The sequence below is a fragment of the Micropterus dolomieu genome, linkage group LG11 (genome assembly GCF_021292245.1).
Source record: "Micropterus dolomieu isolate WLL.071019.BEF.003 ecotype Adirondacks linkage group LG11, ASM2129224v1, whole genome shotgun sequence".
NCBI classification, from domain to species: Eukaryota; Metazoa; Chordata; class Actinopteri; order Centrarchiformes; family Centrarchidae; genus Micropterus; species Micropterus dolomieu.
In genome coordinates, this window is record NC_060160.1 from 2,039,159 (window position 1) to 2,056,943 (window position 17,785).

The window sequence follows — 17,785 nt, forward strand, 5'->3', positions numbered from 1 at the left end:
AACGCACCGCACTTTGTTTGTTTCTCAACAAAGCAAATTTAAATTTGCTTTGTTTGTTGCTGACATATTATTTAATGTCTTTAAGAGTAGTGTCATTTTCAAACACACGTGAAATTAGCTGCAGCTTTAAAATTATGCTGTGCTGGAAGACTTGAAAGAGTGGTTGTTTTTTTGTGGATGGTATTTTCTTATTTGAAGTTATCATTTAATCTTAAAAAAATGTGTGTATAATTTACAACGTGAATTAAAAGAGAACAAATTCTTTAATTTCATCCTTTTTCTGCTACGTTTCCTTTTTGTCGCTCTGCTTCCTTCTTCTGTTTTATATAATTTTATCAACCGAGTTCATTTTCATGTAGAAGTTTTGTTTAGCTCGACCAAACCATCTCTGGAAAATCTGATTTCCATTCTGAAGGCTTGTGTGAGGCACCGAGCTGGAGTCTTAAAATAATATGCAACTAAAGTTCTTGGCCCATAAATCAGATCAACTACACTCGGGCGATAATAACTTTACATAAACTGAACGTCTTCTTCTTCTTTTTGGGTTTTAACAGCAGTGTATTAGCTGCATTACCGCCACCTCCTGCTTCTAAGTGCAGAGACCAGAGATTAGATCCAACAACTGGTCTTGTTTGCCTGCTAGTACCAAAAAACAAAAATACTCTTAAGCAGAGGTTATCAAAGTGGGAGGCGGGCCTCCCCAAGGGGGGGCTCTGACCAGTTTCAGGGGACGCTTGGTGAATGGAAGTTATCAAAAGGAGATCACAAAGAATACATGTGTGTAAATTTGGCTAAAGAGATCGTTCAGTAGTTTTGCAGAATTTTACCCACACGTTTTTCCCACTTTTCCACAGTCAGATTCAAATGAATGCCTTAGGAAAGAGCTTTTTTTTTTAAATACCGTATATTGTTAAGTCAGACAGCAATATTAGGAGACCTTGCCTCAACTGTTCAGTGTCTATGGATCAATTAAAATAATCATGATCTAATAGGGATCCAGGAACTGAAATGTTGGGGTGCCTTTTTCCAAGTTAGTTCCAAGTTGAGGCCCAAAGTCTCAGACTTTAAAAACACTGCTCTAAAGAAACAAACCACATCTATAAACTAGAAATCCCAGCCTCCCCCGTGATATGGCAGACACTTGGTACAGTCTGATGCAGTCCTGTATTTAACTGCTCTGCTTCAAGGCTGCGTTCCAAACTGCTTGAAACTTCCAAGTTGAAATTTACGACTTCCGACCTCACAGCGTTCCATGATGGTGGATGTCGCTGAACGTGATCAAAAAACATGGCTGAAGTTTGTCACAGTCAAATTGAACCCTCAGTGGTGCCCTTGGTGTTAATTAAAAAGAGCTGTTTTAAAGGAGACCTATTATGCTTTTCCACATTTTATGACTTATCTACGATGTTATAATGTTGGATGTTCATGTTAAACATGGTCAAAGCTTCAAAAAATTATGTTAAAGTATTTAAAAGAAATCCCTGTGAGCAAAAACCTCAGATTTCCTCCTGTTCTGCTCTGTTTTGAACTGCTTCCACTGGGTAATATGGAGCCAGATGGAGCCGCTGTTCCATATATGGTAATTTATTCCCATAGCAACAGCATGGCAACACTCAGCTTGTTCTACCCAGCGACAACAGCAGCCTGGTAACATGCTTCAGGTCTTGGCCAATCAGAAGACAGTGGGCTTCCAGAGGGGGGGGCTTAAAGAGACAGGAGCATCTACAGCTTGTTTCACACAGAGGCTGAAATGAAGGCCTACATGAAGAGTCAGTATAAGAAATAAAAATATTTTTTTGAACTTTGAATCATGCAAAGCTGCCGTACAGGAGTCACAGAACTATAATATAGGTCTGGAAAGCAGTTTAATAGGTCTCCTTTAATAAAAAGAAGTGACATACTTGTTAACTGTGTACCCGTCTTAACTACATCAGTTGGTAATAAGTCAGTAAATGTTGTGTGCTATATTTCCAAATGTTTTCATATTTTTTGGCCCTTTTAAAGTTTTCCTGAATAAACTTTGTGCAGTGATGACTTTCAGAGATTGTTTACTGTAACCTGATTACATCAGCAAAATATATCTACATCAATTTACATGCAGAACAGGTTTTACTTAAGATAGCATGCGTTATTTTTATTAAACACAGGCAAATATATTTTGCTTGCTAAGCAATTTAACTTCACTTTGCTGATGAACTCATATCACGGAGGTACTTGTGTGACAAAAGATTCATAAGAGTACAAACAAAACAATGCGGTTATTAAATACTCAAACGAATGCCAATGTACACTTTTTCACTTTTCTTTTTTACAATTTACAAGTTATTTAATATCAAGATTTATTTTCTATACTATACAGAATAAACAATATGAACAAAAGATAATGTCCTCACAACGATCAGAATATACTGGCATGTTTTTATAGCTGTCAACAAAATCAGTGATGATGTGTCTCACTTAGAGTATGTGGATGTGTGATAGTATATATTCTATATTTTTCTTCTCCTCAACAAATCCACAATAACTGAATCCGAAGTCCTGTGTGTGTCTCACAGCCTGATGTCTCGTCTTCCTCCATTGTTGTCCAGAAACTATTAAAAACCCATCAGTGAGCCTCACTGCTGCACTGGGTCACATGTTCCTTCATCACCACGAACACACACTGTAGTTTATTCTGACTCAGTCCCACGTACACCGTCGTGCTGCCCTGAAAACTCACTACAGCACATGTGGATTCATCCGCCGCTGAAAATAGTCCCCCAAAACTGCACTATTTCCTCCTGTTTGTTTCATAAAAGCCAGCAGCTGTTTTAGGAAACTACTGAGCCTTTTTAAAAAACTATTTATCTGTGAGTTATTTTTTAAAGATTTACGTCTTCAGAAGGAACCAATGAGTTTGGAGCTGAAAGCCACAGACAGGAAGTCACAAAGCACTGAGACACAGACATGTCGTTGGTTTTGGTCTTTTTATGGGATTTGTTGACTATAAGAACAATATAGAATAACACCAAATTTATCGTTCAGGTGCAGCAAATGAGCGTTTCTGTACATATTTTGGAGACGCTGATGAAAACAGTAATGCTTTTACGTTAATTAATAAAATCAATAATTCTTGAGAAAAGGCAGACTTGACACAGAAAAACAAAAATCTGTTGGAACAGCACTTGGGAGGAAAAAAAAATGTTCACTTGCAAATTTACTGACCGAACTTGGTCAGACTTCGAGTTGGAAAGAGTTTAGTATGTGAGGATGAAGATGAGACTAGGAAACCAGTACCAGAAGCACTACTCAGGCACTTTCCCCAGGGGACCAGGAACCCTTTGCGAAACTGGACCTGCATTTGGTCCTAAACTTCAGTTGAGTTCAAGGTGTAGTCCCTGCTCCGGGGGTAGAACTCGTCAACGAACCGTCAGGCCAGAGGTTGCAGGGCTGAAACGCAGACTGTGGATAGCTTCGTTTACAAATCAAGGAGGTACTCTACTATCTTAATTTGGATGACATTTCTTGTTGTTTGCAAATACTGAAAAAGAAGTTGGCCTTTGTTGTCGGCTTCCTGATTAGCTAGCGAGGGACTAAAAGAGGGATTTGTTGATGGATTCATTTCACTATGTTCAAAAGCAGAAATAAATAACCATCAGTCAGCAGATGGTTGACAAAGAAACGTCGTTTCCTCCCGTGAAAGCTGCCTTTCAAATGTCGCTGTCCTTTTTTAAAATCGTTTTCATCAATCTGCTTTGCCTAATCTTTAAACTTCTTCAGATGCTGTTGAATTGGAAACAGAAATGCACAACAGATTATTAGTTTCTGAGTTGACTTCCTCTGGTTCCTTTGATCGATCCGGGGAGAAGTTTCCCATAATAGCGTAAATGTAAATCCATCTGCGGGAGTTTTCTGTAAAACCAATCAGCTCGAGAACCTTCACACAGAAACAAAAACTCAACGAGTAGTTGAAAACAAGTAAATTTTCCTAAGCCGTTAAAGAAGAACGACAAGTCCTGGGTTATTCCCTCCATTCAGATTCAATCGACGCCCCTTGTCGGACCACACTGTTCAGGTCAGAACTCCAGCAGGAGCGTCAGCGGCTCCGGAGAGTTCAGGACGATCTCTTGTTTCTGTCCGTAGACTCCCTGCTCCACCTTCACGCCTGCCTTCGTGCACTTCACCGAGCCCGACATGAGCTCCCTGCACACGGACACCAGGTTTGAGAAGAGCTGGGCGCCCCACCACAGCTCACAACCCCCCTTGTACTGCACCCTTCTCTTGGGCAACGGCTCCCCGAGCAGGGAGTCCTGGGGGATAAATAAAACGCTGCCGGGAAGGTCGAGAACGGAAACTGTGTGCCCGGTGTCTTTTCGGAAAAGTTTGGTGGTCATCAGACTTCTGGCTGTTGAGGAGATCACAGAAAAAGACAAAGAGGCTGGATTTATTCTGATACTTGGTCTAAATGCTACATGGTGCTTCACACAGATTAAGTTTAGATTAATTTATGAAGAGTTAAATGAGGAAATATATTCACCAAGTACAACAGATTCTCAGAAATGCGATATGGTAGCAGTACGCAGAAAGATAAATGAAGTTCACATCACCAGCCGAGAAAATTAATTTAGGCATTACCTTCCTAATATTCTTCATGCTAAATTTAACAGATTTTGTGATAGTGAAAGCTAATTTCTTGTCCACTACAAACATAGAAAAGATGCTGCTGAACTTAAGATCTTAATTTTTATTTTTTATTGTATTTAAAATAAGGAGCATCTCCTGCAGCAACGCGAGAACACGCTAACTGTCCTTTACTAAATCACATCTAAATATCACTTTGCATACATGCATTACTTGGCAATTATTAAGAGTGTGCAGTGAAACCTGCACAGTTGCTTCACAATGAAATAAACAATAGAGCATAATTGTTAACGATAGACGTTTTTCTATCAGCCCTACTCCCGCACATGGTTTAATGCGAGCATGTGAAACAGTCTCATAATTAATTTGATAATAAGGATACAGGGCTCGACAATAAAAGGTGGCCCGACGGCCTGGGCCAGTAAAAAATAATGTCAGGACTTTTGAACTAGCACCATCTACAGTTGTTTTGCAGCTCTTGGCGCACGCGGTTGGCCAATTCAGATTCTTCAACACAGCATGGTGCTAATTTAGTAAATTATGGTCCTATTTAGAGGAAAATAGACCAGAAAGCTGCGTTGGTTGCGACAGCGTTGTGTTGGACATATTTGTGCAGCCGTGTTTATGAGGGAGAGAGCGCGAGAGAGTGACGAGCGAGAGGGTGTGCTATGCGAGTGTGCTACGTCGCACTGCAAATCAAATACGATTTTAAACAGGCCTACTACAAAAAAAAAAAAAAAACGATAATCAATGTGCCGGTCAGCGTTGATATTGTAGTGGGCCGCCACAAATAAATGAACGTATGGGAAACACTGCTGTTAGTATGTTTTCTTTTAAAAGTAAATTTTTTTGTTAACCTTTTTAATATAATTTAACTTTTTATATCATTTAATTTTACATTTTAGTTTATTTTTTAATATCCAGGATGTATTTAATAAACGATTAAACATGTTAACAGTATAACATAACTGACAAGTCTTTGGTTTTGTTGTAACGCTGATAAATAACTTTTGGAGGGAGAGTCAGTAAAAATTGTCTTTGTTTCAAACCCACTGGCCCAGTTGCAAACAAGTTTAATGTTGAGCCCTGGGATAAAACAAAATTGACCCAACGTGTAGATCCAACACACAACCCTTAGATTGATTGTGTTGTACTCCCTGCCCACCACTTTTAAAGGTCCCCCAAACAAGCATGGCCCGATACCAAAATTACTTGATGATCCCTGTACAAATATGACTATTGTTTCATTATCTGAAGATCTTGAGAAAATGATCCTGTTATTACGGAAAAACAATAAAATGTTTAAATGTTTGGCCACTTAGGGCTTCCATAAAAATCACAACAGAATCATTCAAATATGTTTTTTAATGAAAATGAAAAGAGTTATGTAAAGATGGGTGGTGGTGGCACAATGGATAAGACGCATGCCTTTGGTGTGAGAGAACCTCTGACATGTATAGCACTTAGAGATTAGTAAGATTAGTAAGATTATCACACCCTTTGATACGGAAAATCGTGCTGCAATATCAGTCAAAATAATCGCAATTAGATATTCTTTCAAAATCGTTCAGCCGTACGTCTTACCCATCTCATAAGTGACGTCCTCAGTGGCTCCGTGGAAGAAGCACACATACACAACCAGCCCCTCCTGGATCTGACGACAGAGACACAGTAAATATCTGTGTGCATCATGTACAGCTTTATCATACAACTAACTAAAGACATGGCGTTAACAATTAACGTGATGGCAGCTAGCGCGACGTAAATGATTACGTTAATCGACCACCACAAGTTTGGTAAGTAAACAAACGCTCATTCATCTTTTCATAACAAACTATTCGAACAAACTGTTTTGAGTTCAGCGCTTCCTTGTTTGGATCTTGTTGTCTGAAGTTTTAAAAGCCAAAGTTTAAGTTGAATGGCTCAGCAGCTGCCGGCATTTGTTGTCCTCTCTTACGTACTGCAGCAGCTGATACTACGTGTTACGTAGGCAGGTTATAGGTAACGCAGGGAGAAGAAAACAGCACGCTCATCAAACGTTTCCTAAAAATAAACATTGTTCACGAGTCCCGAGGACTTTCGAGGACGAGTCTCAAGTCGAGTCTGCAGACACTGTGTGTGCGGCTTAAGTCGGACTCGAATCCGAGTCTCTAACTCGAGTCCCCATCTCTGTCATGCTCTCTATGTGTTTTTATTTTTAGCCAGCCAATGCCATCACTTTACTGAGATGCACAACTTTCCCAACATCTGTCATATATATATATATTTTTTTTATTTGTAATGCACTATATTTAAGCAAATCTCAAAGTACGACATGATAAAACAGGTAAGTGCGAGGTGCAAGGTGCTAACTGCACATGAGAAAGAAACTAATCATTCAGGAGTTTTGCATGTTAGTCGGCTAAAATACTCGTGTTAGCATGGCGTTCGCTTAGTATTGTCAAAAGCATTTAGCATTTAGAATATGGCACAGGCCGGCTGGTGGTCTGCTCCACTCCTTAACCACAACCTCTCCAGCCAGGGGTCCTCAGTTACTTTTCCCATCAGGGCTTTTCCCATCTCTACCATCACTATCAAATTATTATAATCCAACCTGAGGAGCCAAACTTCATCCACCCAGCAGATGTTGAAATATTTGAGCTAGTTTATAGGCAACTCAGATGCTAAGATGTGAAATCTCATGTTTTAAATATCCATCCATCCATCCATCCATCGTCAACCGCTTATCCTGCATACAGGGCCAGCTGACATCAGGCGCAAGGCGTGGTACACCCTGGACAGGTCGCCAGTGCTAACCACCGTGCCGCCCATGTTTTAAATATATTTAAGACAAATGAACAAAAGAACGAACGGATAAAGAAACACACCCACCTCAGCCCACTGAGCGTCGGCCCCGTCCAGGGCCGGTTTGGTCTTAACCTTCGCATTACTGCACTGCTGGATCACCGTCCGGGCCTCTAGTCTCCTGGGCCTCCGAAAGGGGGCAGGGCTGATCTCACCCACATATACAGTTGTCAATACATGTGCGGTGTAACTACTACAACTACGTCTAAGACACATTCCTTAAGTAAACAGTTTTAAATAAAGATGGTTAAAAGAACGCAGGGTCACTTGGACTGCATGTCCTACCTGTCCACCTCAGGGGGGGGTTTGGCTGTTTGTTCAGGGGCCGACCCAGCGATGGTGAAGACGGGCCACGGTTTGGTGCTCGGGGCCACCACAGGCTCCAGGCCACAGCTGGAGCTCTTCTTAGCCGACGAGCCTGCCTCCAGGCCTCGCTTCCTCTTTGCCGGGCGCTGGACGCTGCCACGGCCACGGGTCGTTATGGTTATTACGGTCTGGGCCTTTAGCCCTCTGCTTTGACTCGGAGGTTGATTTTTTTTGCTTGTGGCTTGTGGAAGTTTGGGTTTTGATGGGGGTTTAGGTGGAGGATGTGATTCTGCGAGAGGTCTGGTTATGTCCTGGTCTGTGACTTGGTGATTTGTTGCAGAGCTGCCCTGAGAGCCACTTGTTTTTTTCTGGTCCTGATGTTGCGTTTGCTCCTCCAACTGAGGTTCTACATGAACCTGGTTCTCAGGCTGAACGTCAGCGCTGTTTGTCTCCGTCTGGACTTCAGACCGTGACGTGGTCCCTTTCTGGACAGACCAGACTCTGGCGACAAAGGCGGCGTTAGGAGTCCTTGGCTGGAGGATTATGGGCGTTCTGGGCTGGATGTTGATGGGAGTTCTAAGGTGAAGTAGGATGGGAATTCTGGGCTGAGGGTTGATTGGAGGCTGGGGGGACAAAGGGTTCGCCTAGGATTGAGAGAGACAGGAAGTGAGTAAACGGACAACTGAAGTTTTCAGGTAGTCACTTTGTTTAAGTCTGTGAAGTGAACCGGATCTTTCCCAATGATGGAAGAGTGTTCAGAGGTAGCTTAGCATTTTTTAGCGTCCTTAAAATTACAATTGTGAATTTCATGAAATCAATATTTTACTTTTTATCCCTCTACATTTACTGTACTGTACTGTGCAGGTGTGGAAACATGATATATTTAATATGATGTGCTTATATTATACGCAGTCCTATACTACTGATCTACCCAGTAGTATGTAAAGTATCAAAAAAAAAAAATAATGCTGTGGATTGATTGCAATTAGGGATGCACCGAATGTTCGGCCACTGAAATTAATCGGAATGAGAAAGATGCAAAAATGGACGTTTGCAGACGCCGTTCTGCTGAATCGTCTCCGAGCACATCCGCTCCATCTGTGGCTGACTTCTTAGAAAAGGCAACAAACGGTCTGACCCGCTTTGAGTGTTTCTGTCACTCGTCTGTGAGAAGGCGATTAAGCTAGCCGCACCTACATTTGTGAGTGCACACGTATTCAAGCCTTTATGGTAAATCCAGTGAAGCTGCCCAGAGCGAGCTGACAGGCAGGTTAGAGACTTTATCCTGTCAGTTTGTCTCTTTACAAAGACAAGTGCTGCAGTATGAGAGTCCTGCCTGAAGAGAGGCTGTGAAGTCTTCATGTTACGCCGGACGAGAACCACATACAACATTATTTATCAATCCGGGTCGGACTGGATGGATTTAGCGCGAGGAGGAAACACTGTTTTCAAAATAAGGCGTCTATACAGGATGGAAATAAGATTAATTGGATTATATTCACAGAAAGTATAAAACATATTACATGTGTCCATTAAAAGTAAATAGACACATGTAATTTACTTTACTGGACCCTCTCGGGCCTTTTAAATTAAATTTAACCCTGACTAGGGCTGGACAATAAAACAATAACAATAATTATCGCAATATAATTTTTTTCAACAACAATATAACAAATGTTCAATAAATATTCAATAAATGTTTGACTTTATTCGATTGAATCATACACAAATTAGGACTTAATTTTTATTATTAAGATGTTTCTTCTGAAAAAGGTTTTACTCAATTTTACTTATTATTTTGAATGTTCTACTCAGGAGCAAAAATCAGCCTTAAAACTTGGCAGAAAATACTATTTGATACCTATCGTGATAATTATCGATAACGAAAGATATGAAACTTTTTATTGTGATAACATTTTTGGCCATATCGTCCAGCCCTAACCCTGACAAAACTACGGATCGATCCAAACTGTGAGTTTTGTGATCCGTCGCATCACTAGTGAAGTATCGTTGATCATAAAAATTATTCAGCAAAGGCAGGGAAATATAAATCCTACGCATCCCCTCCCGCAAATCGCACCCTGCTTACACTTAAATAACATTTTGAATTACTTCTTAACTATGGTATTTCTACTTTCACTTAGGATCCGAGTACTGCATCCACCGCTGACTAGATTATGTTTCATTGTACACAAGTATGATGACAATAAAGTGTAATCTGTCTTCCAGACACATTTACAGATTCCAGATAGAGTAGCAGTGTAGTGAAGTCTGTGGGTGTGTGAAACGTACCGCTCTGTCCTCTGAATTCGTTGCCGGCTGCCTCTCTTCATCACCAGCGCTCCCAACACCTTCATCGCCAACCCCACCACCGTGCTCGTCATCGTCGCTGTAACCATCGCCATCCTTATCACTGTTGTTAAGAGAGACAGAGAATAAGTAAGTAAATAAGTTCTCTAATACTACAACTTGTTACTACTACAACTACTTCTACTACTTTTGACCCCACTCACCTGTCTAAACCATCAGGTATCTGCAGGGACGTCTGTGATTCTGATCCTCCTGGTTCTGGCTGGTTCTCTGGCTTCTTCCTCCTCTTGCTGCTGCACTGTGAGCAGCTGTTGATCCACTGCACCACATCCGCTCTCATGGTTTTCCAGGAGTATCTGTCAAGACGTCAGGAGCTGGGTATCAAGTAGGGGTGTGACGAGACACTTAACCCACGAGATCGGCACGAGACGAGATTTCAACATTAATTTTAAGAAATCTTTAATGCTGAATTATATGAAAATTTTGAGCATTTAATACATTACTTCCTGCATTCTGATGATTTTCTGTACCAGTTTATGGTGATTTTTTATTTTATTTATGTAAAAAGAAACACAAAATTCAGGTGGCAGGAGACATTTCAAAATCTATAACTATAACAGAATCTAAGTCCGTGCAGCTCTCAGTCATTCTGTGCTGCTTTCAGATCTGTTTCTCCTGTAGATCAGCTTATTTAATAGTCATGATTTAATCTTCCATCCTCTTTATGTCTTTGTTTGGGGAAGTAACCTCTTAAATGTGGAACCTTTTCACCTCAATAATAAATGATTAAATTTTAATTCAGTTAGAAATTCCTGGACTTTAACAGCTCCTGTGTTTCAGCAGATTTTCTGCTCATGTTCAAAACTTTCTGCACGTTCAGAATCTCTCCCACATTTCTGTGTTCTCTGACATGTCCAGAAAAAAGGCAGAATATTACCAGACTACTGTCTTCGTTTGATGAGAAGTCCACCTGCCCTTTACTCTGCTGTGTGTTACGTTTTTGATCCTCTGGTAGTAACGCTGTCCCCTTCAGACCGTTTAACCGGCACAGTTTTAGCCTCTATGTTGCATGTGAAACTGAAACTAACTTTTGATCATGCAGAAGTCTCACCACAAATCCACACACACGTGAGTTTTACTTGTTCTGTGAGTCTTTTCTATCAGTTGTGCATTTGTATTTCTCTGCGTGAGAAAATGAATGTGTGGCTTGACAGCATGTGAAAAAATGTAAATTGCTGGAGACAGATTTTTACCTGACAAGATCTCGTCACAATTTAAGCTCCTGAGATCTCGTGGCACAAGATCTCGTCACACCCCTAGTATTAATACAACAGCATGATATTGAATATTTGCACCTCTAAATTATGAAAAACAAACTTGGAAACCTTATGAAACCAACTTGATGCCAAAATGTCTTTATTTTACTTTTTTCTTGAACACAAGTCATAAGAGTGTCAGGATGGTTCAAAATTACTTGCTCTTACATCTATGGGTGCTTTCACACCTCATTTAGTCCGGGCCAAGTGAAAAAAAAACACTGTTGCATTTTAGTTTTGGTCCGGTTCATGTTCACACTGCAGGTCTACAAACAAACCAAGAGAAGTAACCCATGACGTTACACAGACGTACAGGTAACTTGTTGATTGGACAGCTTTGGCGATTGCCATGCTGCATCATCAGGACCCACGTGGGGAAATCAAACTCCGATGACTGACAGAAGTTTATGCAGCACTTTAACGCTTCTGATCTGTATCGCAAAGAGCTCACGGAGTACTAATTTATTATAAGCATGGTTAGTAATGTTAGACTGCGGATCGATCACAGTCTATTGTGAATAAAAACGTAAAAACAGAACATGTAATACAGTAATAATTTGGGGCTTATTAGCCTATATTATACTGTGATATCGCTGTCACAAATGTTTTATGAACTTAATGAACTAACTAACTAACGGAGTACTAATGCCCCTGCTTCTGTAACAGATGTTAACCTATTAATCAGGGGAAATACCCGCGCTGACAAGTATACGTTACCAAATGATTTTGAGGTGTGTGAAACCAACCTTAGTGCTCACCACAATATTTCACAAACACATTTGGCTAAAACAGACGGCGCCCTCGCTCAGCTTTCATTAAAACTAAAGTGATAAAACTGTGTTCGGGTGCATCAGCCACCAGGTGTTCCAGGAGGTTTACTTTTGCAGGATCAATAAAGTTTCATCTAATCTCGACAAAGATAATTTATTAGATTCCCTCTCACCTTTCGTTGAGCAGTCTGAGACACTTGTTGACGTCGAGGTGGTTCAGCTCGTTGTGATAATCCACCAGCGCGGCTTCAACTTGTTGTCTGTTCCTCAGAACCAAACGCACCCGATCTCCTCTCACCATGTGGAGCTCGCCATCTGGGAAACCAGGGGACGCAAGTTGTCACGTTTATGGTTTCACGTGTCATTGTCATGACCATCTGACAGATTAGTTTGTACATTAGCACATCCTGAAGTTTGCTATGTTAAAGTCTGTTATAAATAAATTATACTTAACTGTAAATCACTTAATATGATTCAAAGCAGGAATGGACCTAGAGCTAGAAAGGTCTGAAATAAAATCCAAATGCACATTGATTTTAAAGCCATGTGTTTTAAAAATGAAGTATAAAATGTATTTTTTTATAAAGATAAAGGACATAATATGTTTGCAATTACATATTAAGGACAATGTCAGACATTTTAAATATAATCGAGAATAAAAAACAATTTAAAGTTATAGGCTACCGCTGTATTTCTTTCATCTGACCGTTTGGGACAAAAGTAAAAATGCACTACTTCCATTCTTAGGCAAATAATACCGAAGTCGTTCCACATTTGTACAAAAACGCACCTGATATCGACAGAACACCCATGTGAGTTGTTAATCTGAAGAGTGTTCAAACGTCCCGGCTCTCCCCTACTTGGTACAAACGAGCTCCTGGAGGAGCTGACTGCCCTTTTAATTTATTCAAAAAGTGTACAAACCTTTAATGGCAAACTTCTTGCAAAACCTCCTGAAGGTGTTCTTCTCTACATAGCTCAGTCTAGGAGGATAGGTGCGTTTGCTCAGGTAGAGCTCCACAGCATCGTACTTGGCAAAATAGGCCTGCTCACACAAAAACAGTACAGTTAATTAATACGCATCGTCCAACTCCCAAGGGCCATGAATCATTTTGTGACCACCTAGGACATACCTCCTCCCCCACAGGAGGCTGGGTCGGACCTCTGGAAGGAGTCTGTGGAGGAAAGACACAACTCAAACTTCTGCTTTTAAAACAGTACAGAGTTGTACTGACTGCACTCCTGCTGCTGCTGCTGCTGTCACTTTGCTTCTTCATCTGATGTACAGTGAGTAACTCCTGTGCCTTACCGCCGAGTCGCTGTGGACCAACAGCGTGGGAACGGCGTCTGGACGGAGGGTGACTTTCTCCCCGCTGCGGTCGAAGCAGTCCTCGGTGAAATGGATCGAACAGACAGACGAACGGAGCCGAGGATGCCAGCTGGGACGACCCACAGCCTTCAGCCACTGAGCCCGCTGGGCCGTGTTGTGAAGAGGAAACCTGAACGTAATACAGTGACATAATTAAACCAGTGGAAGCCAAATTGTAGGATCCTTGTTGACTGGTTCAAAATGCAAAACTTGTTTGTCTTCAGTGAATAAAGAAAGTCAAATCTGTTTTGATCAGTTTGGTAGTCGTGTTTTGTTTTTGACGCAACATGTACATGTGAGCGGTAAACTGTGGCAATAATAACTTTATATTATCTTAACTGAATAATAATAAATCAAGATATCCAGTAGCTGTGTTTCCATCAATGGTTTTTTAAGCCCATTTTGAAGCATCGCATTAGAAAAGGTTGATGGAAACGGCAAAACCTTTGTGGAAAAAGAGTTAATGCGCTAAATGGGAGATGGAAACACTTTTGCCGAATAAGTTCTGACGTAGCGAACTTGTAACTCTGATCAGCTGTTTCCCATAACGTGCGGAGACATGGCTGGCAGCAACTTGCCCGCTTGAAACACATTCCTGAGGACCTCTCTCCATTTTCCTAAGATCTGTGGCCCTCAGGTTCATTTTTTCTGGTTTGAAACCCCTTCGTCTTGTTTATCGCAGCCATGTCCAACTTCAACTACTGACGTAACTACGCTCGCCGTAGCCTGGTTTATTCTCATTCAAACCAGCTGATGGAAACGCACATATTACTATTTTTTTCCCTTCTAATTTTAAGTCCACTTAAAATTCGCATGACAGTTGAATGGAAAGATGGCTTGTGTTCACAAATTCCAAATTTAGCAAGGGTCAAATATTAAAAGTCCAAACTCTCTTGCTTATTTAAATTTTAAAGAATAGTTTATGTTTTAGTAAAAGTTTATGAGAAATTGCTAAAACAACAAACCTATTATAGTTTCATGTTTTATTTTCTTACTTTTTAATAATAATAATAATACATTTTTATTTGTAATTCACTTTATTTGAATTTGAAGCAAATCTCAAAGTGCTACAGTTAAGATCATAAAAGCAAGGTAAAGACATCGATATAAAATACAAATAGATAATGCAACAGCTCGCAGGGTTAATTAAAACTCGTACGTTCGGCTAAAAAGAAATGTTTTTAGTCCTTTTTTAAAAGTCTCAGTAGTCTGAGGTGCCCTCTGATGGTCGGGGAGGGCATTTCAGATCCGAGGAGCATCAGATCAGATCTGATCACCCGTGGCGCTGAGCTTAGTCCTGGGGGGAAGGAGGCGGTTTGAGTTTGTTGAGCAAAAATAAACTTAAAGAATTAGATTTTGTAGAGTTTAGGTGTTTGGAGTGACCTGCATGAACATAACTGTATAATTGTTAAATACATGAAGTTGTTTGTTATATAAAAGAATGGTCAATTTAAAGCAAACATGACTGGTTTAGATGTAGTTGAGAAGCGGCAAATAGTTAGCAATAGAGCTAATGCTAACAATTGATCTTAATTTAGTTTATACTGCATTTACAGTATATATATATTTATAGACACAATATATAATTTAATATTCATTTCTACTGCCAGGTCAGGTTGGCATTTTGACAGCCCATGACGGCTGGCTGTAAACACCTCTTATCGTAATCTATATGCTCAGTCAGATCCTGCGCACACCGACCTGTAGCCTATTTAAACTGGTGGACTTGACAAACTTGTTAAAGACAACTTGCAGCAGTTATTAAGAATGAATGGAATAATATTATAAAGAAAACTGAAATGAACACAGGAATAAATGTCAGAAAAGAGTATGCTTTTGATTTTAGCTCCGGGCTGTTTCTAATCGCAAAGTCAGTATTTAATCCGACTGTTTCTCTGTTATGAAAATATCAGCTAGTTAGCTATCGAACCACAGTATCTGCCGCTCCCTGCTCATCCTGCAGGGTAACTAGAAGACTCATACTTATGGAAGGTGAGGCCCAGGCCTCTCTCCACCGGCCCGCAGCAGTTGGTGCAGCCGGTGACGCTGCAGCGGAGCCACTTCCTCTTGGTTCTGTTGAGGCAGGTGTGGCAGCTGGAGATCCACTGCGCCAGGTCTCGGGTCATGGTGGACCAGTAGAAGCTCTTTGAGATCTCTCGCTGGCAGATTCCCTGGCCGTAGTGACCCTGGTTGTCATGGAACTGCTGCAGGATGGAGTTCACCTGGGATCAAAAGGCAGCGTTGGTACACACACACACACACACACACACACACACACACACACACACTTGTTATTTGGATGAAACACTTTTGGGCTTTATAAATTAATAAAAGAAGTGGTAATTTATTACTTGTTTATTTAAAATGGTGCTGCATTTGACATTTTAATGAGTGAAGGATGCCATTTCCCCAAGAGTTAACAGGTTTCTCCTTCCTTGTAGCTGCACTTGCAAATTTGTACTTTAACCTTCTACGGCCCGATCAGACTGAAAGCGTTTTGCAGGTTTGAAAACGGGAAAAAAAAAACTCAGTTGAATTTGAAAAAGATCAGTTTCTTTTGTTTCTTTTTCCAGTCAGTCTAATCAAAGATTATGGCGCCAGCGCTCTGTAATCTTTGTTTTGCTGCTAAGTCATAACTGTCATATTCGCAGAAACCTGATCACAACTCACAGGTCTGAGTCTTTTGTTGCTAAAAACATCTGCTTTAAAAAAAAAAAATTGACAATCTCTGGCACTGTTTGAGGGTGAGAGGTGAGCAAGGGAGATCCGTGTGGGCACATGAGACCCTCAGAAAGAGGAGACACCGCTGGTCGGACCACCAGCTGGTCCAGGAGCTTCGTCTTAATGATGGTCGGTTCAAGTCTTATTTTAAGATGAGTCGGGACAGTTTGTCACAGTCTCCGGACAATCCGAGCAACTGAAAACGTCCGCCACCACAACTGAGGGCCCGTCTCTCCATTCATTTGATTGGACAACAGAAAAAAAAAAACACGAATGACGTCGGGTAGTGTTTTAGTACTCGAGACCGGTCTTGGTCTTGAGACTTAACACCACTTTTTGATGGTCTTAGTCTCGACCAAATTTGTACTCGGCCTCGTCTCGGTCTCGGACATTGAGGACTCGGGATTTTATTTCAAGACCAGTCAAGACCATGACTTTGGGAATATCAATAAATTGCTTTTGCATTGTCTGATTTATTTGTTAACATCCTAACTTTGATTGGATGTAAAACCTATAGCTTCAAATGCAACCAGTAACCCTGATTACAAATGTGTGTTACCGTTGACAACTGTCAGCCCTCCTGGCGATTGCAATGCTTACGTTGATTTCAGCTCTTAGTGTTTGTATGTGGGTGTTTTAATGGGAATGTGGATCTTTCAGATCAATCTGAGAAGCACCTCTGATCTCATTCCACATTTTATTGTGTGTCATGTAATGTGGGGAACTGGTCTTGGTCTCGACTCGGTCTCAGCCACTAAAAGTCTTGTCTCGGACTCGATAAACTCTGGTTTTGGTCTTGACTTGGTCTCAGCCACTAAAAGTCTTGTCTCGGACTCGATAAACTCTGGTCTTGGTCTTGACTTGGTCTCAGCCACTAAAAGTCTTGTCTCGGCCTCGATAAACTCTGGTCTTGGTCTTGACTTGGTCTCAGCCACTAAAAGTCTTGTCTCGGCCTCGATAAACTCTGGTCTTGGTCTTGACTTGGTCTCAGCCACTAAAAGTCTTGTCTCGGCCTCGATAAACTCTGGTCTTGGTCTTAACTTGGTCTCAGCCACTAAAAGTCTTGTCTCGGCCTCGATAAACTCTGGTCTTGGTCTTGACTTGGTCTCAGCCACTAAAAGTCTTGTCTCGGCCTCGATAAACTCTGGTCTTGGTCTCGACTTGGTCTCAGCCACTAAAAGTCTTGTCTCGGCCTCGATAAACTCTGGTCTAGGTCTCGACTTGGTCTCAGCCACTAAAAGTCTTGTCTCGGCCTCGATAAACTCTGGTCTTGGTCTCGACTTGGTCTCAGCCACTAAAAGTCTTGTCTCTGTCTCGATAAACTCTGGTCTTGGTCTCGACTTGGTCTCAGCCACTAAAAGTCTTGTCTCTGTCTCGATAAACTCTGGTCTTGGTCTCGACTTGGTCTCAGCCACTAAAAGTCTTGTCTCGGCCTCGATAAACTCTGGTCTTGGTCTCGACTTGGTCTCAGCCACTAAAAGTCTTGTCTCGGCCTCGATAAACTCTGGTCTTGGTCTCGACTTGGTCTC

General features: G+C 41.2%; 2 protein-coding genes across 2 annotated transcripts in view; both read right to left on the reverse strand.

The window, feature by feature from the left end:
* The window catches only part of kcnh5b (potassium voltage-gated channel, subfamily H (eag-related), member 5b), a 1,142,829-nt gene that overhangs the window by 414,311 nt on the left and 710,733 nt on the right, over positions 1–17,785 (reverse strand). The gene's annotated exons all lie outside the window — the stretch shown is intronic.
* Positions 2,953–17,785, reverse strand: part of LOC123978922 — a 20,240-nt gene continuing 5,407 nt past the window's right edge. The window contains exons 9-19 of the mRNA XM_046062569.1: positions 15,519–15,757; positions 13,476–13,665; positions 13,300–13,341; positions 13,091–13,211; positions 12,340–12,481; positions 10,284–10,436; positions 10,063–10,183; positions 7,750–8,414; positions 7,492–7,609; positions 6,205–6,274; positions 2,953–4,384 (exon numbers count right to left, since the gene is read on the reverse strand). Coding sequence (XP_045918525.1) covers positions 4,056–4,384; positions 6,205–6,274; positions 7,492–7,609; positions 7,750–8,414; positions 10,063–10,183; positions 10,284–10,436; positions 12,340–12,481; positions 13,091–13,211; positions 13,300–13,341; positions 13,476–13,665; positions 15,519–15,757 — 2,190 coding nt within the window. The 3' untranslated portion in view covers positions 2,953–4,055. The remainder of the gene's footprint in view (positions 4,385–6,204; positions 6,275–7,491; positions 7,610–7,749; positions 8,415–10,062; positions 10,184–10,283; positions 10,437–12,339; positions 12,482–13,090; positions 13,212–13,299; positions 13,342–13,475; positions 13,666–15,518; positions 15,758–17,785) is intronic.